Genomic DNA, 24,560 nt, shown 5'->3' with positions numbered 1-24,560 from the left:
GCGGGATGTCCTAAATTAACCAGGTCACACCTTAAGCCCTTGGTAGGGTATAGGAGGGGTGCCCTAAATTTTCGCAGGTAACAGTGCACTTACTCAGCGAGTTCGAGACGATGCTGGCTTTGGCAGAGCAGTGCTGCAAGCTGCAAGACCATGAACTCCAAGCCCACCTCAATTGGCACTGCTTGTGAGCCATCTAGAATGGACCTGACATGAGCAAGCACTCAAAGAAGAAAACACGGTTACCTACCTTTCGTAACTGTTGTTCTTTGAGATGTGTTGCTCATGTCCATTCCGTTACCTGCCCTCCTGCCCCTCTGTCAGAGTTGCCAGCAAGAAGGAACTGAGAGGGCATAGGGCAGGCAGCACCTGATATACTGACACTTGAGCACGGCACTCAAGGGGGCGCTGCAGCCAATCCTACAGGTACTGCTAAGGCAAAAATCTCTGATGACCACGCATGTGGGCATGCACACACAGCATGGGAATGGAATGGACACGAGCAACACATCTCAAAGAACAACAGTTATGGAAGGTAAGTAACCGTTTTTTTTCCAGTAGTGGTGTGCTGCAAAGAAAATTCTGGAGTGGTCTCAAGGAAACAACTACCATGTGATTTTCACTGAGTCACTCTCTTGCTGCCCCTGGCATGCCATTCTACTTCTTGTGGACTCCACTGAAAATCAAGAAACTACATCTGAGCAAATTTTCCTGTGGAACTACCGCACAGGGGCTGACTGACATCTGTGTAGCATGTTCTGTGCACAAGGGTCAGAAAGTGCTTTCAAAACTATAGAGAGAAAATTTCACCTTTTTCTATAATGCACAGCAAAGCTTAACAACAGTCCAAGAAAGTGAATATAATAACCAGATTACACTACTTTGGAATTCCAGTTGGGAAAACATAAGAATTTTTCCAGGACATGGAGGTTGACACCACCCTTAAAATTACCGTAGGATTGTTACTGACTGACTGTTCAGATCCACTATCTTAAGTATCATTTGAGAGTTGATATTTCTAGCAATATAATTCCCCTTAAAACCATTTTAGGATGTTAGTTTGATGCTGTCTTAAAATAAACTGCATCATAAAGGAAACCTGCAAAACACTTTCAAAATACAAACCTGGGAGCTTAAATTCATAACTCTGCTAGACACTAAAAATCACGGACTGAGCAGGGACACTGGATTTGTGGTTTACTTCAACAATCTGTAACCCACTAACTCCCTCTTTTTGTCCTATGACTGCAGAGGTGCTAATGGGCCACTCTACCTTAAATGTGCTAAACAGTCTGTCCCACCGTGTATTGTGCTATGATGCTCGCTCTCCTAAATCTGTAGAAGGGCTCTGTATAGCTCAAAAGCTTGTGTCTGTTACGAACAAAAGTTGGCCCAATAAAACATATTACCTCACCCACCTTGTGTTTCTTGAAAGTCTCCAGTGCAAGTACTGACCAAGTAGGATGAGATCATAACCCAGAGTGGGCTGGTTGCAAACAGTCCTTCCCTTTTCACCTTTCTATTTAGCTTTTCTGAGGAAGATATTTATATAAACATGAGAAGTCAGAGTCTCTAGAGTAGGGACAATCTGACTTTGCCTGATTATCTTTCTCCATTAAGCTCTGTCTCCCTGCCTCTCTTGTTTTGAACACAGAATACACCAAGATGGCATACAACTTGGAGAGATGCTTCCACCGGGCAATGATGAAGCACTTCCCTGGTGAAGATGGGGACACAGATGAGGAGTTCTGGATCAGAGTGGATGGGAAACGGGAGAAGAGGAGCCGTCGGACCGGGCGCTCCAGCACTGGCAATGTTTGGACCCGATCTAGAGACCCTGAGGGCCCAGGCAGGAGACAGCAACACCTGGAGAATGGAGGGAAACCACCGCCATTCCGGGCTACTCCCCGGGCTCCAGCTTCCTCCTCGTCTTCCTCCTCTGCAGAGGATCCAAGTAGCAGCACAATGCAGCCCCCTCGGGAGGTGGGCGCTTCCAACGGCCAAGGCTTCCCTCGCCCACTGCATTATGGTGGAATGCCCAGCCAGGTGCCACACCCTGGCCAGATGGTAAGGACTGGCCTCTGTGATTTTTCACAGATTATAAATGCAGAGAAGGGCCCGAGAATAAAATTGTCTCCTGTAAGTTCCTAGCAGAATCCCTACTGTATGATCAGAACCTCTTATTGTTAGTGGAACATGGGTTCTTATTTCTCTTTTCCTCCTCCCTTTTCCTTCTTTGTCCCTCCATAGTTTTCTCTGTGTCCTTTTAACCTTCTTTGGTTCACGCCTCCATTCTTCCTTCCTGGTGTGATCCATGCAAGACTTGAAAAGTCCCCATGGCAATGGTAAATAAAACACTTTTCTTTGGTGAGTGGTGGGACTTATGCCATCAGTTCTACAGATTTTAAGCTTAAACATTTTAGTTCTTAGGGTTGCAAAGATGATACAGTTTTGTCTTCCTGAGACTGCAGATAGACAGCTCAATTGCCTCTGTTGCTACTTATAGCTTCCTAAGCAAAAGCCAAGTAAAATGAACAAGACTGCTGCTTGGAACTCTAGCCCCAGAGGCTCATGTGAAAGAAGCAACCTGATAGGAATCCCAGAAGAGTCCCCCTTCTCGATTAATCCAGGCTCTGACAGGGTCTGAGAATTGTCCTGGAACTAGCTGGTGTGGGCTCCTCTCTAATCTGTCTATTGTTAGACTCAAGCTAGCTAGATGTCTGGCAATTGTAAAAAGGCCTGGTCTGTGGGATTCATGGCTGGGAGATTTCTTCTGGTTCCCTGTGTGAAAAAGTAACTTTGTGGCAAGTGAGCTGTATTATTGTACACCACAGTCTCCAGCATAGCTCCTCGGAATAAGCACCTGAATTCAGTCAGAGACTCAAACAGCCTGTTGGCTCTGCTGAGACACACCTCAGTCCATGGCTGCCCAGTATCTGTAGCAGCTTTGCTCTTCTTCAGAGTCTTACAACAGCTTTTGTTTTTCTTTCCAGCGGCCAGCCGTGCCAGGAACATTTGGCCCTCTGCGGGGATCAGATCCAGCTAAACTTTATGGATCACCACGAGTACCAGAACCCCACCCTGGAGATCCAGTTCAGCAGCACCAGCACTTTGCCATGCAGGTAAGAGCCTTGCTTTGAAATTCAGGTATACAGTGTCCTAGCCTCTTAGAGGAAATAGAGTGGATCCAGAGAGCTGGGAGCCGTGGTCTGCCTTTCTGTACTCATGGTGTATGAGTCAGTGACTGCGGTTTCCACCTCAGTGCATTCATTGGTTACAATGCCAAATGGCGTCCTCTGCCTGGGGAGGGATCTGTCCCATGCTGTGAGTCACTGATTCTTTCCTGTCTCCTCCTGTTACTCTTTGTAGCTTTTCATGTGCCAGTAAGTGATGATTCTTTCATTGAACCTGGCCCCTTTCTCTTCCTCCAACAGTCTACAGTCGGACTGAATGAACACAGAGGACACAGACTGGCTGCACCAGAGAAGCAGGTGTGTGCAGGGCCAACACATGTCTCTGCACTGGGGCCACGGCCTGGATCCCTGCAGCTTGGGCGGATGAGTGGCCCTCCCCCAGATGCTAGTATGTACCCCCCAGTGCAGTTCCAGCAAGGATTTATTCCTCCAAGGCACAATGGACCTCCAATGAGACCACCTGAGAGCTCAGAGGTCCCCCCAGGCCATATGTATAGACCATATAAATATCTAAATCGAGCGCATCCTGCTGCATGGAATGGAAGCCACAGTGCAACAAACCAGACCTCCCTGGGCCCAGACGAGAAGCCCCCCTTGAGCACAGGACCTTCTTTGCAGTCTCGTGCTCTTAGTCACATGATGGACCCTCGGGCAATAAGACCACCTCTGCCTCCCAGCCAGTGGACTGAGCAATCAAATTTCCTACCTCATGGGGTCCCTGCCTCAGGATACATCAGACCACCTGGTAAAGCCACCGGTCAGAGAATGCAGCAGCCTCCAGCCTCTGTGTTTGGGGGACCCCCTCAGGTTCAGAGAGGATGCCAAGGTGGGGATTCCATGATGGACAGTCCAGAGATGATTGCCATCCAACAGCTGTCATCTCGTGTGTGCCCACCGGGTGTGCCTTACCACCCCCGTCAGCCTCCTCCCCCGCATCTGCCTGGTCCCTTCCCACAGCTGGCCCATGTTGCATCAGCAAATGTGCAGCCCCCGAAACCAGTCTTGGGTAACGGAAACTCTCAGGATGCCAGTCAGACAATGGAGCCAGAAAGCAACCGAGGTAATTTTAATGCATGCTATTGGTCTGAAGAGGCCAGCAGTCACTGCCAGAGTTGTTTAACTTTTCATTTCCTTTTTTCTTTTCCACACCTTTCCCCTTCACCATTATATACAGTTTCACTCACTTTTGATAGACTGCCCATTTCACTGGTCAGTAGGTTTTGTTGTTAAAGGAAAATGGCACTATTTTTCTAGACCAAGCAGCTCAAGCCACTCTTTTCACCTACACCAAATTGAAATGGGATGGGGGGAGTGGTCACGTAATTAAAATTTAGCATTTATGCATCTAGCACAGACAGCAGCTCTCTTGCTTGCAAGGTGATGTCATTTTGTGACAAAGTCAGTGTTGGAGCCCCATGCAGAAACTGTAAGCTAGATCCCAAACTACTTAGAGTGGCTTAATACACTTTGATACATAGTTAAACACGTTAAATATTGGCTAAACCAGCTGCTAAGCACCCAGACGTACTTAATTTTTTATATTTATATAAGTAGAAATGCAAGAAATCGAAGAGAGAGAAGTCTAAAATCATCAGGCTGTTATTAAAGCATAGACACATTTTTTTGTGTGTGTTTGGTTTTTATTAAATTTTACTTAATAACAGTTGGAATGAAGCAGCAAGAACTTCTAGGTTTTGGATTACAGATATTTTCATATTTAACTCTTTAAAGCTAGGACCTTATCTTCTTTTCCACATCACATCAAGAGCCCTGATCCTGCTGGGCATTACCACAGGACCAATAATAATAGTACGTAACATTTCAAGAGTTGACTTGGAATTTATGTAAAAGTTGATTTCCCCAAAGTGTTAGAATTTACTTTAATTTGCAGTGCGTTGACGAGCATCATCTGGAAAGCTGTTTTGTTTGGGGTCTTCTCTAATTTTTAAACTGGATTCTTCTGCCACCTCTGGAGCAGTAGTAGCTTTGGTGGTGGTGGTTCCCAGCATGGAAAATGTGCTGGCTGGCAACCAACACTGAACATTTAAGCCATTGGCCTACAAGCTGGCTAGTGACAGTAATCGGCCAACAGCCAAGGTAACATGGCAGCTATGTTAAACAAATGGTTAAATATCGTTGTTCAAGAAGTGAGGTGCAGTGACTTTGGGCTGACAACAGCAGGAATGGATGTCAGGGAGATGAAGAAGGGGTAGGCTGGGAGGGAAAGAGAGGGGCTAGTGTTCTTCCTTGCGAATCTAGATCCTGGGGATATTTGGTACATGTGGTTAAAGTGGCAGGAATTACTAACTGGCAAATGTACTTTAGTGGAAAAAAAGTCTACTTCGTGAAATCAAACAAAGTTGTGATTTTTTTTTTTTAAAATTCTTTCCACTTCCCCTTTTGCAGTGGAGCCCCCACCTGGAGTAGAGGAGAAGGCTCAGTGCATCAGTGTTCCAGAAGGGACGTACCCCAAACTGCTACCTCATTCCAACCCCCCACTACAGATGGACTGCACCAGACGGAACTTGCCACGGGAGAGGGAGGGAGATGACTCTGGAACTAAAAATGACCCGAAGGCAATGCAGAGCAAGAGTGCCTGGCCAGCACAGAGCACCTACACTGGCCCGACAGGCCAGGTGTGCGTGAGAGACCTTGTGACAGCACCTGAGAGAGGGCCTGGCCCTGAAAATGGGGCTGTAGGTGAAGGACCCTCCAGTGGCAATGAGGGGAAAGGACTGGCTGTTAACATCTTGGAGAAGCCCCTTTGTCCTGGGGGGAAGACTTTGTCAGAGGTCGCTGTGCCTTGTATGGGACAGAACACCAGTACTCCTGGTGTGGATGGAGGCTCAGTGGGAGGGGCTCCGAGCCAGTTTCCCCCTCTCTACATGCCTGGTTTGGAGTATCCAAATTCGGCTACACGTTACCATATCAATCCAGGACTGCAGGGGTTCAGCCCTATGATGGGAGGGAAGCCTCCCTCTGTGTCCCATCCACAGCATTTCCCCACTCGGGGCTTTCAGCAAAGTAACACCCATCCCAGTGTCTTTCCTCGGTATCGCCCCCATCAGGGAGTGCCATACCCCTATCAGCCACAGCCTCCACCTTCCTACCACCACTATCAGCGACCTCCATACTACACTTGTCCACAAGGCTACTCAGACTGGCAAAGGCCTCTCCACCCCCAGGCCAACCCTGGTGGGCATCCACCCGCCCACCCACCTCTGGCCAGGCCTTCTTTCTCAGACAGGGGGAACGTGGGTAGTCTGCAGGGCTGCGAGGCATTCAGCACTGCCCTGGCGTCCCCAAACCGAATGGACATGGCAAGCGCCAAAGAGGTTCCTCCAGGCGATGGGCAGGATCCAGGGCCTGAAGATGAGAAGTCAGATGAATCCCAGGAGAGGCCAGAGAGTCCCAAAGAGTTTCTTGATTTGGACAACCATAACGCAGCCACCAAGAGGCAGAGCTCAGTGGCAGCAGGGGAGTTCCTGTATGGGGCTCTCCCCCCGCCTCTGAGTTCTGGGATCGGATTTGGTCCATCAGCTTTCCCTCCCCATGGGGTGATGCTGCAGACAGGGTCTCCTTATGCATCTCGGCATCCAGCCAGTCATTTCCAGCCCAGGTCCTATGGATCACCAGTGAACGCTCACCTGTCTCGTCATCCAGCAACTGGCCAAGCCAATGGCCTCACTCAGGAGGGGCCCCTGTACCGCTGCCGGGAAGAGAACATGGGTCACTTTCAGGCCCTACTGATGGAGCAGAGAGGCAGCGGAGGTGGCATGGGGGGGGCCCAGGACATGTACAGACCACCGGGGTAAGATTGTTTTCCACAGGAAGGGGGGAAAATTGGGGGATGTGATGAGTGTTGGGTGCTCTTGGAAAAGGTCTAGATTTGGAATCCGAGGTGCTGGTAGGAAGAACAAATTGACAAAATAGTTCTGCTGTCATAGGTCAGGCGTCTACAAAACTTGGGGAGAATTTCATGGCAGTCTTTTAAAGAGCACAGTAATAGAAATGAGAGAGACCCACCAAGCTGTCTGTTCCATCCCTTTACCAATGCTTCATCTTACCAGTCAGAACATGTCTATTGTTTTGTCCAGTTTTACATGTCTCCTGAGCAATGGGGGAAGCCCCCTACCCTAAATTACCACAGAGGAAACCAATCCTCCTTGCCATTTCACATGCCACTTTTCATTCCAGCATAGAAAATGGTGCTGCTTTAAGAATTGGCCTCCCACCCAAAGACAAATGCACACAAAAAACCTGGCTTAGGGGTGGGGCCATGGCCTGGTGTGGGGGAATTCAGAGAGAGGGGCGGGTCTAGATTGAGTGTAATTAAAATACATATTTGTATGTAAATAATCTGTACACACCATGCAGATGAGATTTATTCTTGCTGGTTTTGTGGTAAAACTCTCTTTTCATTCAACGTGGTTCCAGAATGCAAATACACCAGACCCAAGCATCCTTCCCGAAGGTGCCTACAGCAACCACATCCCGGGAAGAGATGCCACCACAAAAACCATCAGCATTGCCTCTGGATCAAGTAAGAGCCAGCGAAGAGCAGAGTTCAGATGAGAACTTTTCTCCTTCACTAATTAAAGAAGTGAAATATTTGGAAGTGGGTTGGGGGAAGGAGGGAAATGGAACAATTCTGGTGGGAAGGAAACAAGATTCTCCTGATGCTCGTAGCTGAATCCCTGACTGTAGATTATACCTGGGACAACACCTGTCCCGTCACTTGTGTTGAAGTAGTTGTACTGTAAATGACGGAGCATTTTCTTTATAATACTCCTTGGTTAAGCAAATAACCGTGCAACTTTTGTTCTTCCTCTTACAGAGCTAGTCCAAGGAAGGAAGAACCCCAAGGAGATGAAAGCCACACGTGATTTGGACATGGGGGAAGGAGGACATAGGCCTCCTACCTTCTCCATCTCCCCAGCGGCATGTAGCTTCCAGGGTCCAGTGGAACATGGTGCCTTGATGGCTCTTGTGTGTGTTTAAACATGGGATAGTCCTGGGTCCCTGGCTACCGACCGTATGGCTGATCTCAACAGCGCAGAGGATGCATCTCAAACTAGTGGCTTGTCATGACTGAAGAGTGTATCTCATTCAGGGTTTGGGTTGGGAGGGGGAGATTGAAACTGTCATGAACTGCTAAACTCAGGTATATTTTTCAGGGTGGAAGAGGGACGACGATGGAATTTACTTGTAGTATTAACGTGTGTGTTTGGAGCTGGATCCAGTTTACAGAATTTACCTGTTGCCTTTTTTAATAAATTTCTGTTGTTGGTGAATGTATTGTACATAATGGGGGAGGGATGGGACCCAGCTTGTAGTAGGCGTAGCACTGGGGTGATCCTTAACTGTTTACAATCATGTCACACACAAATCTTTCAGGGCAGGGCAATGGGGGAGATGATGGGAACTTGAAACTTTCTATTTCCCCCCCCCCCCCATTTCCTTCCAGTCCTCTAGAGCTAAGACACGACCCTGTAATTGATCACAGGGACTGCTCAGGAGCAAAGCATAGCACTCTCCTCTTCTACCCGGTAGTTGAGTGCATGTCCACCTCCTGCCTACATGGGGAACAAGGAAACCAGGACCAGGAACTGAAAGTCTCTCATAGCATTGTCCTCTAGGCATTTCTGGTATGAGTTATCTGGGTAACAGCAATTGGCTAATTATTCATTTGTACCTTAGTCTTCTTTAGGTGAAGCCAATGCAGTTTGGAGTAAGAAATGTGGAATGGTATCATGGAGTTGTTGTCTTTATTGGAACAAGTAATTGTGCTAGCATATAATACCCCTTAGAAAGGAGACAGGAATAGAGATATCCCTGGTTTTCTCTCAGTGTAACTTGACTATTGTCATCTTCAATGAAAGCAAAGCAGAAATAGAGCCCCTCTTAAATTCTGAGAACTCCAGCTTTCAGGTGAAATAGGAAATGGAGCTGCTTTAGGGAGGGTCTGTCTGATGCAGTGCGAACAAGTTGTCAACCTGTGACATCAGCTTTGGACGTTTTGTAAATTAGTAGATAAATGTGAATCAGAAATTATTTCTTATAGCTAGAGTGGTTAAGGGGCACAGTGGAGGTTGTGGAGTGGGGCAAGAATGCCTCGGGTTAATGCACTAGTCTTTCCTGCTAGAACTTAAGTTTAAATCTCGCTTTGATTACAAATTGAATGAGTTTGGTGGGTCTTATCCTTGCCTGTTAGAAGCAGATTTTTGTCCACATCGTAAAGCCACCAAGCAGGCACAGCTGAGAGTCTTGGAGGCAGGACTAGGTCTGTTGGGCAAGAAGGGAAGGTATTGCTGCACTGGTGGAACTGTGCAGGGGCCCGGTGTTGGTATAAGGCACGCTGCTGGATAGGACTGGGGTGCATCCGCAGAGTGGCATAAAGCACCTCTGCCCCAGCACCTGCGTCTGTACTCTTACTTCTTTTATCCACAGCTTTCATGAGATTCAGAAACTTGCTGGATTAAAAACAAAAATTCTTGAAGCTGTCCGGATGAGGAAAGAATGTTTTCGTGTTTGTCACACTTCCTAGTAACTCTGGCTGGTCTGCTGCTATGATACCATTTACCTCTAGCAATGTTTTGTCGGGTTCCAGGCGTTTTCCTAACTCTGGGCCCACAAACTTAACAGGAGTGTAAGCATCAGTGTACTCTGCTACCCAGACACACACACTTGCAGGGGTATTCACACTAGAATCAAATAGGCTTTGAGTGGCAAGCGTGTTTCTAAAATGCAATTCTTCTTACTCCATGTTGAAGTCAACCTGTGAATTGTCTGCCCCCTGCTTATGGCAGTGCCCTGATTATTTGGCTTATGCCCAAGCCCTCATTCAACTCAGAGGAAAATTAGTATAAAATATTTGAATATCTAATTACATAGACCATCACGTTAGTGAAGTGTCAGTTTTAATTAGTCTTTATTCTGTTCAGCAGACAGGGAGCAGCTATCCTTGGCAGTGTGGTGAAGCACGGACAGGGGTTCTCAACTTTCTTTCTGAGCCCCACTCCTCCCCAACATGATATAAAAACTCCACAGCCTGCAGGGGGAGAGAGGAAGAGTGGTTCTGGGCTTCAACCACAGGGCACCGGAGCTCAGGGCTTCTGCCCCAGGGGTGCCGGGCTCCTGCCCCACAGGGCACCATGGCTTGAGGCTTTAACCCCATGGGTGGGGGGCCTCATGGCTATGGGCTTCAGCCCTGTGATTGGAGGGGCTCAAGGCTTCTGCCATGGGGTGCCAGCACTTGGGGCTCTGAGCATTCTGCCCTGGGCCCCAGCCAGTCTAAAGCTGGCCTTGCTTCATGGACCCCCTGCAAATGGCTCGTAGACCCCGTTGAGAACCACTGAGCTAGAACGCAGGAAATGGCAATGCAGCTCACCACTAGAATGAATGGGGGTTGGGCAGTCTCCTCTCTCTGAGAGAGAGGCTTAGTCCAATTCACTGAATGGAAGTACTGAAACAGCCTCCAGTGTTTATAAAAAGTGCGGTGTACATGTGTGGCCACATTCCCAGATGATAAACCTGGCCAGCAGGGAAAGTTTTAAATACAGTAATTATTCCTGTTTAAAACCCTTTGGTTCATTGTGGCTAGAAAAGAACTAAAACAAAAGAGCACATTTAAAAACTAAGAAACTCTAAATATAATTTTATGGCCAAACACCTGAAACGCCGGAAATTGAATTCAGATTCTACAAACAACCCCTACCCCAGTACAGCACAGGCCCTGCATATGATGTAAGGTGGCAGCTATACCAAATATGTAAAGTACTTTTCAACTTCCTGTAAACTCCTCTTTGTAGGATAGGAGGGCTTGTAAATTGTAGAGAATGAGATAAAGCACTTGCGTCTGCAGTTAATACTAGTATTGGAAATGGGGTTTGAGTGGATATCTCAGTGTAAATGGATGGTCCGATGTCAGCCCCACATCAAAACGGGGCAGAGCTGCAGATGATGAGAATAGTGTGGTTTGTTGTCTCTCCCTAGAGAGGGTTGTGGAATGGTAGATAATGCTGAGTGTTTGAACACCATATACAGAGCGTGAGATATCAAAGTATGGCCGTCTCTTGACCTAGTGGAAATGTGGGAGGGAGGAGGGACAAGGGTGATCTGTATCCAATGAACAAGAGACAGGATAGAGTAGCTAACTCCATTCTAGGAAGGTTTGTAGGTGACGGCTTTTATGTAGTGTGTAGTTAGTATGTTATTGGATTATGGGCTGCTGTAATGGGGCACATCAGGGCCATAACCAGGGCAGGGCAGATGCCCAGGGCGCAAAGCCACGGGGGCAGAAAAATGGGGCAGAGAAATGCCGGGGGGAAAAAAGGCAGGGGGTGCAAATATGCTTTCTCGCCCCCGGCGCTAAAATGTCTAGTTACAACTCTGGGGCACATGGCTTATATTGGAAATATATGACAGGAATCATGACTGGCTACAGTAACCAGGAGTAGGATGTTCTGGGACAGAATTGTTTGTGGAATCTTAACTCTGAATCTCCAGCTTTTCAAACAGTTTGTTCATAAATTGTTATTTCTATTACAGTATTGCCTAGGAATCCCACTCAGGGATCAGGACCCCAGCCCATGAGGCACTGTACAACCAAATCACAAAGAAAACAGCCCTGCCCCTGAGCGCTCATACACTACATAATAGATAGGATACAACAGGTGGGAAAAAACAGAGTCAGAGTGGACTGGGAGAATGAAGGAACAATAAAAAGAATAGAGATTAGTGGAAAAGCAGAAGTTACAGCTCACCACTTGCCTAGCCAATGCCAGGCAGGAGTGATTTTAGGCATCATTGCAGAGAAATTATTAAGGAGGATTTTAAAGAGAATAGGTAGTAGCTCTTATGAATATTGACAGGGTATTTTTTTTCCATGCATTGGTGAGAGAAATTGTAACTTTACTTTAAAATTTCCTGACTCTTGAACATTTGAATTTTATCACTGCTACACATCAGTAAGGTTTTTAGCAGATGTACAGTTGGTTGCTGTGCTTCCTGATTGGGCCCCTAAGCACTACCGTAATACAAATGAACAATAAGTAATCCCTCTTTAGAAAGCATATTAAACCCGTGATATGTGAAAACGTTTTGCAGCTGTACTAGTTCAGGTGCGTAGAACAGGTTTTGCTATAATTACCAATGTGGGGCAAAAACCAGGCTATGTAATATTTAGAATAGATACTGTGCTGAAAGATCCTGTGACCACCAACACACATGACATAGATTTCAAACTGATCCTCACAGCTGTATAAACTACCCCAGACCCTTGGACTTTTTTGTTTCATTTGTTTTGTTTCATTTTTCTGTGAGTAATATGTGATGGAGCTCCAGGGATGTTGAACTGCCCGTGTAAACTTGAGTTTAAGAAGTCTGCAACCTGTGGCTGTGCAGTGATTAAGCTTAATCCAATGCCGTGTGGAGTTTATGAACTCCATGGAGGACCAGTAAAAACGTAAGAAGTAACTTCAAAATGAACCCACCAAACCACTCAAAAATAATCAAGGCACCAGTCCTTAATCAGGACAATATAGTAAACCAAATTTGGAGTTTCTAGCTGAGCTGTTTGATTGATGACTCCAGAAAGTGTGAGGAACCATTTTTGGAAAAGCAAACTGCTGGTTTTTGGTTTTGGGGTTTTTTTGGGGGGAGGGGGGAGGCAGAGGAGGGTTTGGTCTCAAGTGGTCGCACCTGATTAACACCTTGCTGTATGACTCCCCAGATTTTCTGAAACATATCTCTGGCATAGGAGCACCATGTGTGAGAAATCTCAAGTGGATTGGTATAATTTTTTCAAAGCTAGTTTCTTGGAGGCTTGGCGAGATATCACAATTAATGGTTTAGCAGAAAACTAGTCACGGCCTTAACTATGGAGGGGGTGTCTTCCATTTTGCTGATGAATGCAAGCTTTCCTGCAGCTTTTCTTCCCTCACACTGCAGCCCTCCTCCATTTAAAATGAAAAAGGCAGTAATTAGACAATAACCTGTTGTATTTTCCCTCCTGCTATTCAGTCTCTTCATAACCTGTAGGTCATTAGCCGTGTCTTTATGCCCAGCCAGGATTGTGTCCATATCCTTTATGACCTCATCCTGTTTCCAGTTTCAAGGTGGCAGTGGGGAGACACATCTTTAGGGTGCTGCCTGTCAGTCATTGTGCAGCAACACGCTGACTTTGGGGCTTGCAAAGGACGTGGTTAGGTGAGGAGAAGATGCAGAACAAGGTCATGGTTAGTGGTAAACCTGCAGTTCCCACCATCCCAAGGGTACTTCAGAGAATGAAGAGTGGCACCTGTACGGATGCCAGTGGTTCCTGTTGCATAGCAGCGGTGCAGCTGGACCTAGTTTAATAAAACCACCCTGTAAAAACTTCTGCTTCAGCCCTTTGGTGTGGAGGGCTGCGGCTGCGTATTCCCTATTCTGCTTTATGCACACGGCACTAGTGGTTGAACAGCAGGTGTGTGAGCCCTGTGCCCTCTCTCTAAAGCTGAGATTGAGATGGCAGGTCATGAAAGGGTTGTTGCAGCTGCAGGTCATGTGATGCGCTTAATAGCACGTGCGTATTGTAACCGAAAAGGCGTCTCAAACACTGACCTTCCAGCCTTTCCCCATCTGTATCTGTTTAACATACAGATGGGGTAAAGCACATTCCAGTTTTGCTGGACCCCTGCCGCCCATGCGGAAGGAAAATACTTTTAACTGGCACATAATGAACCTACCATTCTTGTTCCCTCCATTCCCCACCCCACCAATCAGGGGAAAAAACCTCTGCTTTTCCAAATGCCTTTGAATAAGAAATGTCCTGGTGAGAGCTGGGCTAATCAGTCCCCTGTGTGTGGGAAGCCGGGGCAGTGTGTGTTTGGTGGAACTGGGAATCAGGATCCAAGTGTGTTTTCAGTGCTTGTGTTGGGTTTAATGAGCTGCATGATGCTACATCCCTTGGGGCAGTCCCCCTTCCTGTCACTACCATGCTCACTGGCAGTATTAAAGAAGTGGTGGGATGTTGTAAACAACACTGCTTACAGCATAGTGGGTTGGATTTGTCTCATCACATTCCAGTCATCCTCATCTCCATTGATGAAGTTCTTCCTTCTTTTGAAAATGCAGATGGAATGGGCACAAATCAGTGATGGGGCCAGTCACAGAAGTCAAGGGAAGAGAGAGAGAGACCAGGTCTGTGAAGGGAACGAGAGAGCTGGGTCCATCATTAGAAGGGATGCGGCCGGGTGTGGGGCCATTACTGCAGTACAAATTATGCCTGGATCCCTATGGCAGGAAAGCAGGGACCTTCTAAAGTCTAGCCCTTTGTTGAATTTAATGTAAATGAGGCGAGTTAGCTGCCATCTGGAACTGAAGAGCCTTCCCCAAAGCTACTGTTGCTTTTTTCAGTCAGAAGGTTGTATCTTGTATCTGATGCATTTCAGTTACCCTTGCATGCTCTCTGTCTACATGCATCTTCAGAGGGGAGAGGGACCAGTCAGTAACTTTCCTACAGGCTAGTTTCAAATGGGTGTGTAGAAGTGTGACCCCTGGCTGGTGCTGACACACACTGCTCTGCACTGCTCCTCTTCTCGATGCAGTTAGGAGCATACAATGTGTTTGCATGCCTGGGAGCTGAGACCTCCCTGGTACAATTTGACTTTACGTTGACTGTGGAGTTGGGGAAATCCATTGCCAGTCTCCATTTTTCTAAGCTGGGTTGCTGGGTCATGCTGGGGATTGTATTATTGTAAGTTTGTAAAGAATATAATTTGTCTGTTTGGAGAAGGATGGGGCCTTTCTCTTTCTAGGTAAGGCTGCTATTTGTTGGGAGGAGGGTGGGGGTCTAGTGGCCTTGGGCACAGGACCTTGGCTTTTGTCAAAACAACTGTAAGTGCTCCTGGGCAACAGGACTGCAAGTTGCTGCTGCAGCAGAGACCTCCCACACCAAGCTTTGAAAATAAACCGTATACAAAAGCTACATACTCTGGGGATCTGACTCACACAGGGCTCTGCACTGCAGCATGTGGCTGGATTACAGGACTCTCTGCCCGTGCTGCAATACACCAAGTTTACACCATGGGCAGACTCACATGGGAGCCACTACACAGCTCAGCAGGCACGTATTGGAAAGTTGTGTTTAATGTCCTAAAAGCATCCAATTTGAGAATGGCGCCTAATAAATTCCTCCCCTAACTTCCCATGTGCGTCCCTCCTCCCCAGCTGGGGCTCAGGTACCTCACTCTAATGCCTTCTCCACTGCTCCTGGAAAGCCCAGGTCTCAGTCCTCCCTGCCTCGCCCCGCCCATGGAGCACAGTGTCAGGGACTCTTTTCTCTCTCCTGCTGCTGCGAAGCTGTGTGAACTTTCCTGGTCGATACTGGAAGGGGGAATGCTATTTATTTTTATATTGTGTATATTTTGTCTTGGTCTGCTGATTCTTTCTCCGAGAGCGACAGTTACCTCAATAGTTAGTTTAATACTGTGTGATGGGTAATTTTTTTAAGAACTTTTTTAAAAGCTTGATCCTTGGAGGTCTGTAGATTTTATTTCCATATGAATTGGTTATTTTGTATAAAGTACATTCTTAAAATAGCAACTGCCCTTGCTGTGTGTGTATTTTGTCTCCTAAATGGTCTTCCTATGGAATCTGGAGTGGTGGGACTGAGGAAGTGCTTTTCACAAAGGCAAAGCGTTGAACTGTAATCGGCTACGGTCATGCCATCTGGAAATGTCCTCAAGGTCATTTATAAGAGCACCTGGAAAACCAGCAGGGCAGCTGTCCTTAACATAACTGTCTGCATATGAACTAAAATTATGAAATTAGAGGTGGTGTCATATCTGTCCCATGAACCAATGGAGGACTATTTCCTATGCTGTAGTGTTTTGCTCAAGCCAGATTTTAGTCTCCGATGATGGGGGATTCATCTCTTTCTTTTAATCCCGTCTGAAACAGTTCGCCATTTAACTGATCTTAATGCTAGTACGTTCCCTTGCGCTCGTCCTAAATCTTCGTTTGTCTTTAAAAGGGCGGAGAAGGTTTGAAGGATGAAATTAAGCGAAGTCCAGAAGGCCCAGCTGCTTTTAAAGGTGAACTAAACTTCACTTCTTTGGTTGCCTTTAATTCTTTCTAATGCTAAACGTGCCAGAGGATAGAGGCCTGGATAGTTCAGGGGATTGGTAATGGAATAGGGAGCCCTTCAAGCTGGAGGCCACTGTTTTGAATCCAGACTAAATCCAAAGTGACTGTAAGCGTCTGCTGTCTGTTAAACAGCCTCTGTGAAATGAGGCGGTGGTCATCGCAATTTATTTTGAGTTGATGGGGGTTCCCATGACAGACCATGCTTTAGTTGACAGTTTCAGCACCAAAGCTGAGAACTGATCTTACCCATTCATACTTAAAGGTGATTCCTCAAGGTATATTTTGGGAAGCGCTCTTGTCATTCCTGGAGCTGTTCTCTGGATAACCAGTGAGTTTGTCTGGTGATCCAGCAGCTTTTCATCAGTACTAAATTCATGTTTTAAAAAAAAGACTGTCCCAACTAATCTCTGAGCAGTTGATAACTGGAGGTGGGGCGTGGAAGACTCAGGCAGCATTTTGAGATGTAAAACACTTCCTTTCCCATTCCTCCAAAGCTGCCACTCATAAAAGCTCCCCTCTATCTCCCTGAGGGTTATAGCAGACATTGTTGCTCACATCTTCTTCTACTACACCTGCCTGTATCAGGCACTTATGCCGATACTGCTTGTTTTCGCTTCCCTCGGGAGCCCAAACTCGTTCCTGCTGGGCTGCAGTCCATAGAAAAAGACATGAGGCTGCTCATGACCCTGGCTTTCCGATGCAGTTTGGTCACCAAAGCTGTCCCTCGGTTTGGAAAAGAAACAAGAGCAAAATATTCATTGTTGAAGCTGTCTCTGCACTTGCATAGCCGCATTGCGCCCTCAGCAATCAGACTTTTATAGCATCTCTTTCTGTGATGCTCCTAAGGACTCAGAAACAGTGAATTAGCACCGTGGTATTGTAGGTGTTCATTTTAAAGACAATGGGGAAACTAAGACCGATTGTTTGCTCAAGATTAAACAAACCATCTGGGAATAAAAACACAAATCTCCTGTCCCACTCACTGTCTGCTCCTGGGGCCTATGCTTGTAGCTCCCTTTGACCAATTTATCTGAGGGCAGATTTTGGCCCCAAGTGGATAAATTAGGAATGATTTACTACATCGTTGGGGCTTGCTGTACCTTTGTCTTACGTTATGGGCATGGCCACCGTGCATTCAACCTGCAGAAGTCCATTCTGAGTCACTGTGCTAACAGGCTGTTCAGAGAACCCCTGAGTGACAAAGGATGACATGATAAGCATGCATGATAGCACTGCAGCTAGAGGCACTGAAGCATGGATCAGCCCATCAGAACTACATCTCCCATTTCTGCTGGTGCCAGCTGGCCTTCTGTCTCTTCCTGGGGCAAGGTAAGTGAACCGGTCGGCCACACATTTCCTGACAGCAGCTTCCATTCAGTGTGGCTTCTAACGGCGTTTGTTCCTCTAAGTTGGGAGTCTCTGTAAAGGGAGATCCATTCCCCTGGTTCTCAGGTAGATAGCCAGGGGTCATTCTGTCACATTCGCACCCACTGCTTCCCTGGCCCCAACATGTATAATTCAGAGGTGGGGGGAGAGTAAAGCTGGAGTCCAATTTAGGAGGGGAAGGAATTCTGTTGCTGCCTCGATCCCAGGAAGCTTTTGAGTCAGAGGGGATTTGGGGAGGGGGCTGGGGGGATTCTAATCCTCAGGCTAAACCAGCTCTGAGCTGAAATGACACTAATTGGAACCAGTCCCTGAGAGGGGGCAATAGTGGCTCTAAAGGCAGCAGAATATTAAACAGAGACAAAGCTCATCTGTTTTATAGAAAATGCCCCACACTAATCTCAACAAGCTGCAGTCATGTGCTTTTGACAGGGAATGTCAGCCTAGGCCACGTGCTGGTGGGAATGAATAGCACCCAAACTCTGATTCTTCAGCCTGCGCCTTTCTAGTTTCTCCTCTGGGCCAGCTAGGCTATGTGGGGGTGGTGGAATTTATTTTGGGGGGAGTGGTGGGGGGAGAAGAGCAGGGTTCCCTGTGCAGAGAACAGCTTGCAGATGACATCTAAACAGACCACTCTTTGATAGTGGTGTAGGTCCCTTGTACCTGAGAACTGGGCTGTCCCCCAGGCTGTGCCTTTTGACTGCCCCTCCATTTCAGCACAGCTGTCAGCTATGTTAACCTGAATAAGGGAGGCCTTTTTAAATTGAGTGTTTATTTCCGTGCCTGGTTTGTCTGCTTCCAAGGTTGGCCTTGTGGGAAGCCCCCTGGGTGAGCTTTCTTTCAGTGGAACACACATCCTAAGATGCTCCATGAGACCACAGTCCCCTCTCTTTCAGATCTCTCAGCACCCATCCTGCTACAACGCCTGCAACAGAGCTGTCAGAGGCTTTTATTATATACATACAGACATTTGCTCCATCATGCTGTTTACAAGACTTTGTTGAATGACCATGTAATTATTGCTGTATCATCCCGCACTACTGTTTTGATGATCTCCCCTCCTTTAGTGTATCATATTTAGAATTAGATTGCAAGGGACTGTCTCTTATTTCTAGTGGGAGGAACTTTTGCCTGCTGGAAAACTTCTATTTGACTTTTCCCTGTAGCACCAATCAGCATAGTAGTGTAATGTGTCTTAAAGAAATGGTCCAGATCTGAACACCCCCTTGAGTTTTTGAGAAATGGATTTGAATTCTGTCGGTCATATCTTCCTAATTTGCACTGAAACATAGCAGAACCCTTCACCACAATATCTTGCTACTTCATAGTGTGTAATATCTGCCATACACCCTGTATCCTGAAATGTGTTACTTTCATATTTAAGACTTAATTTCTCCCTCTGTTATTGAAGAAGAATAGAAGTGGGAGAACTGTGATGCATTTGGATGAAATGGTGAAGGTGAGAAACCTTAAGAGTGGAGAGACAGCCCAGCCTCACTGCATCACTCAGCTGCATATCACTGTGTTATTCTGGAAACTCAATAATATACACTGAAAATGCAGTGGCCTCTCCCCAGCCATGATTTTCCACAAAGATCCAAGAGCAGAGCTCATGTAGTGCTTTTAGGTGATGATTTCAAAGGCCTTTACAAAAGTGGGAAAGTATTTGAGCCAGTCGGGAATTTTGTCTGTTTTTTTAATGAGAAAAGCATTTTCCACAAAAATGATTTTTTTCCACAGGAATATTTAGAGTTTGCTGAGACTTTTTGATTTTTCCATGGATAAAATCTAAATGAAATAGTTTGTTTTGAGTCAAGTTGACTTGAATCATAACAATTACATTTGCTCAAACTAATCAGAATGTTTCATTTTGACATCTAATCTGTGTCTACCTGATCGGCTGTAGTGACCATGGGGGTTGTAGTTTGCATCCTATGTGCCCCTATTCTTCTTAATGGGCTGTGATCCCTGGCAGGACTACATCTTCCATGACACACTGCCATGCCCTCTCTGGTTTGAACAGCCTAAGTGCATCATGAGCGTAACATGACCGCAGTGCATCATGGGAGATGTAGTTCTGCTGGAGAGTCCACCCACAGAGAAGAGACGGAGGGAGAGGCATGAGGAGAGGGATGGCATGAGCCACTCGAACTGCAGCACCCATGAGACACCTCATGAGGATGCCGGTTTGTCTAACTAAGCCAAAATGAAAGCTTTCAGTTCTGTTAAGTGAAAAAGTTTTGTTTTGATTGAAATGTTTCATTGTTTCCAAATTGAATTTTTTGGAACTTCACGTTCCAGGAAAAAATTTAATATTTTGGCTTTTTGTCCCAATTTGAGATTAAAAAACAAAATTTTGAAATATTGGCATTTCTTGGGTGATGGAAATTCTGATTTTTTTTTTAAACCAGTTCTAGAAAATATTCTTGTTTTGCAGTCAGGGAGACCAAGGCACAGATTGGTAAAGTGATTTGACTAAAGTCACACACATACCAAGCACATGGAAGAGTCAGAAATAGAATTTAAGGTCTCCTGACTCACAGCCCTACGTTCAGTCCCTAAAGCATAGTTTCCCCTTTAATGTTTTTACAAAAGAGAGCACTCTGAAGTATTTTGCATAAAAATACTAACACTAAACACCATTCAGTACAAAACAGAACATGGCTGGCTTTGCTTCACTCCCTGAGCCTGTATGGGCCTCCCAGGCATTACTGCAAATTGTGAGTTTCTGTTATACTGTAAAAATAGTCTTAAAATCAACACACAAAGGGAGAAGTCCCTCCCTGCAAATGAGTGAAGCTTGGCAGCTCTGTGCATGTTCTCTGAAGCCCCGTGTGGAGAAGAAAAGGCTCGGGTCTGGAAGGGGGTACATGGGCTTTTGGGGAGAGGGTGAGCATGGGAAGGGGCAGCTTGGGTGGGGTTTGTAATGTGATAGCAGCCCTCTGGCTTGAAGTCTCTCCAGCTTTTTGCTGCAGCATTTCCTTTCTGTTTGGGTGGAGCTACTCCTGCTCTCCCCAGCAGCACCAGGAAACCACATGTTCCCTGCCAACTTAAAAAACCCATTTCTTTCCATAACACACTCTCAGTAGTTAGGGATTGTAAAAAGATCACCCTCTCTTCCCAAATGCACCAATTCTTCCGGGGCTGGCGGGCAAAAGTTGTTTGCAATTTCCTGGGGCCTTGACCTTTGTGTTTTGACCATGGCACAGAAGAGGAGAATTGCAATCGATCAAACCCTGGCTCCTCTCTGACATACAGCGGGAGGGGGAAGGGCCCCATCTAAGCCAATGTTGGCAGAGAAGAATTTTGCTAAACACAGAAGGGCTTTGCAATTGAAGCTTTTTCAAAGGGTCAGCTTTGTCCACAGTGTAATTACTCCATTGAAGTCAGGGCAGGGTTGCCAATTTTGGTTGGATGTATACGTGAAGGATTCATCCCATGAAGCAATCTTTAAAGATTAATCTTTAATTCCTGGAGACTCCAGGACAATCCTGGAGGCTTGGCAACCGTAACTCAGTGGAGTTGTTATTGCAGGGGCAAACCTGACCCTTTGTGTCAGTTGTTACTGTGAGCTTTTTCCCAGCCCTAAGGAGAATGTACTGCAATCATGGACGGCACACACAGCGTGTGCCAGAGCACCAGCTTTTAGGCCTTTTAGGCACTACTTCATATTGTTTGCATACGGTGGAGACAGCTGCCTGCCTTCCCTCCTCCTCCGGGGTGAAAGTAAATTAAGGGACTTACTGGTACGCAGGGCCGGGATCCTGAGCAAGGTGTGTGTGTGTGGGGAGGGGGGTGCTCAACTGGAAGGGACGGGGCCTTTAAATCCCCAGGGCCCTTTAAATCACCGCCAGAGCCCCATGGTAGCGGTCACGGCAGGGGCAGCCAGGAGCCTAGGGGCTCTGGCAGTGATTTAAATGGCCAGGGGCTCCGGCCACTGTCAGGAGCTCCGGGCCCTTTTAAATTGCCAGCAGGGGAAGCTGCCCCATGCTGGTACGGTCGGCTGTGTACCGGCTCTTGCCGATACACCGGACTGGACTGGCTTACTTTCACCTCTGCTCTTCCTTTACCCACTCAATCCACGATGAATGGCAAAAAGGACGTTTATTCTCTTGAACCTTCCTTCCTGCATAGGTGTTAGATGCAGTCACAGTTTCTTCAGCCTCCCTCCCTTGGACCCAGGTTGGCTCCTGGCTGAGCTTTTACAGCTCCACAGTTATTTCCTTAGAGCCTTGATGAGCTGGAGCAGTGAGAAGTGCAGTCGGCCTTCTGGGTTGCCATGTCTGTACAGCCAAAACAAGCGCTCCCCTAGGCAAGCAGAACGTTCAGTGTCAGTAGTATGCCTCAGGCTATGAGGCCTGGACTGTTGTCTCACCGTGCCTGGGGCAGCACAAACCTTAGAGCTGGAGCTAAAGGCAGCCAGCCAGTGCCAGCGGGTTATACCACTGGTGGCACTTCTCACTGGTGCCATATTTTGATTCTTCGGGGCTCCGAGCTACCGTGCCCCATGGAGAAGAAACAAGAGTGGAGCTTTCAGAGTAGCAGCCGTGTTAGTCTGTATTCGCAAAAAGAAAAGGAGGACTTGTGGCACCTTAGAGACGAACCAATTTATTTGAGCATAAGCTTTCGTGAGCTACAGCTCACTTCATCGGATGCAAGAGTGGAGCTGCCTCTCTTCTTCCAGTGGGAGAGACTGGATCATGATTTGCTGAGTCAGCATGGGACAGCAAGTTGTTGCTTTTATTGCTTGTGCCAAAGGCCAGCCCTGCTGCCTTTCCGCTGGCAATGGAAACTACCAGAATGTGTCTGTGATGCCCTTAGGTTCCTTCCAGCAAATGCTTAGACATACCCTATTTATTGGTGGGGTCCTCGTTGTTTTAGGGCAAATCTAGAGACCCTCAACCATGCTCCTTCCTTTAAAGCCCCCTTCCCTGAAAAGATCAGTGCTGGACGAAGATCCTGTTTATGGCAGGGCACAGGCTAAGGGGGGAGAGGATGTCCGTAGGCGAACTGGACTGAACCGCACTCTCCTCTCATATTCTCTTGGGGATGCATCCAAGCTCTAGACACTCTGATATTTTCAGTGCCCTTTAGTTTCTGTGGGGTTTAAGAACATTCAGCACCATGGGGTTCTGGAGTGACAGGGACTCCTCAAAATCTGTCAGTCTGGCTCCTGTTTTAGCTATTAGACTCAATGAGAGTAAAGCAGGACCTGGTATCTAGTAGTTAAAGTAAAGGGTTGGAGGGCAGGAAGCAAAGAGGCAGGAGAGAGTTATAGGGTCTAAGATTGTAAGTTTCAATACTGATGGTTTAAACTCCAATGTCTGCCACTCAAGATCCTAGTGCCTTCATCACTGCAGCAGGGAAATGAGGTGAGGAAAAAACCAGGAACATTGCTGGGGAAATATATCCCACCCCAACCTGCCTTCATCTAATGTTCCCTGGAGCAATGCATCACAGAACTACAGACACCCCTGCATAAAGTATCCCTGGGGAAATGCATCACAGCCATATCTGCATCTGAAACAATCTTTCTTGGGGAAATGCAACCCACATACACCTTAGCCAAGCTTCCCTTGGAAATGTGCATCACACTCCCACAGGCATCCCTCTGATTTGAGCGTCCCTGTGCAGCTGCATCACACATACGCTCCCTGTGTCTAATTAGAGATTCCCTGGGGAAACTGATTCTTTCCCAGGAATCTCTTAGTCAAGCAGCCACAGGTTCATAGATTTTAAAACGAGAAGGGAGCATTATGATCACCTAATCTGACCTCCAGCAGAACACAGGCCATAGAGTCACAGTGATTCTTCCATCTAGCTCAGCAACTTGTGGTAGAACTAGGGGGTGTTTTTTAAGACAACATCTAGTCTTCATCTTCTGTCTCTGGAAGAATTCACTATAAAAAAACAGATATAAGTTTCCTTGTAGTAATGCACCTTTCCTGAAGGGGGGAAAGCTCCTCGCACAAGAATTATAATTCAGTGGATATAAGTCACTGGGAGCAGGAAAGCAACTCTCTAAATGAGGATGAAGAGTTGTTTGGAAGTGAAGAGGGGAAAGCAGAGGTTGCCCAGAAAGGACGTGTCAGACAAACTGGTCACGAAGTGAGAGAGCCCCATCATGCACCACTCTCATAAGTGACTAGGAATAGCATGGAGTTTGGGGACCAGATTTGCTTACACATTTTTGTTTATCCTACAGATAAACCTCAAATATCTCTTAGGAATTCTCCTACGGTTTGTTAAAGTTTGTTAACATCCTTCTGAGGCCATTGTTGCATAGAAGGCTGAGTGCTGACTGGATTGATTCTCTGGATCAGCTGACTAGCCCTTAAATGTGGATACGAGGCCAAGTTTCTGTAATAAAGTGGGTAAAAGAAAACTGCCTGTGGGTGGAAGAGACCTAAATCTATAAGCATGTGAAGAGTGTAAGCACCAAGGGCTGAAAGAATTGGTTCCTGTAGAACAAGGGGGAATGACTAGGAGCTATGGGATGAAATTAAGAAAGAAAAAGTGGAGGTTGAATATCAGGAAATGCTTCCTGAGGACGAGAGCTGTTTGACTATGAAACAGTCTCGGAGGGGAAATGGTGGAAGTCCCATAGCTAACGACATTTAAAACTAGAGTGGGGAAAGCCCAAACCAGCGAGCCTGCTCTGGCAGGGTTAGGGACTGACTGGTCTAGCAAGTCTGTGGTTCTGTTAACTGAATGATTATAGCCTGACAGTTGTGGGGAGGGCGTGGCTCAGCAAAGTGGGAGGAAATCCAGCCTTTGTTAATCTAAAAACCTGTTTTAATTTTAGGTTAAAAACCTAACAGGCATTTTTGTGTGAGATGTCTGTCCCCACCCAGAGGG

At 46.7% G+C, this 24,560-nt stretch overlaps 1 protein-coding gene across 1 annotated transcript in view; it reads left to right on the top strand.

The window, feature by feature from the left end:
* Nucleotides 1-15,776, top strand: part of CECR2 (CECR2 histone acetyl-lysine reader) — a 146,642-nt gene extending 130,866 nt beyond the window's left edge. The window contains exons 14-19 of the mRNA XM_084637683.1: nt 1,652-2,064; nt 2,991-3,119; nt 3,432-4,251; nt 5,598-7,002; nt 7,629-7,734; nt 8,029-15,776. Coding sequence (XP_084493809.1) covers nt 1,652-2,064; nt 2,991-3,119; nt 3,432-4,251; nt 5,598-7,002; nt 7,629-7,734; nt 8,029-8,034 — 2,879 coding nt within the window. The 3' untranslated portion in view covers nt 8,035-15,776. The remainder of the gene's footprint in view (nt 1-1,651; nt 2,065-2,990; nt 3,120-3,431; nt 4,252-5,597; nt 7,003-7,628; nt 7,735-8,028) is intronic.
* Nucleotides 15,777-24,560: the final 8,784 nt, after the last annotated feature.

Source organism: Lepidochelys olivacea, assembly GCF_965140295.1.
Source record: "Lepidochelys olivacea isolate rLepOli2 genome assembly, chromosome: 1".
NCBI lineage: Eukaryota > Metazoa > Chordata > Testudines > Cheloniidae > Lepidochelys > Lepidochelys olivacea.
Note: the sequence above shows the minus strand (reverse complement) of the source record. Positions and strands in the feature narration are given on the sequence as shown.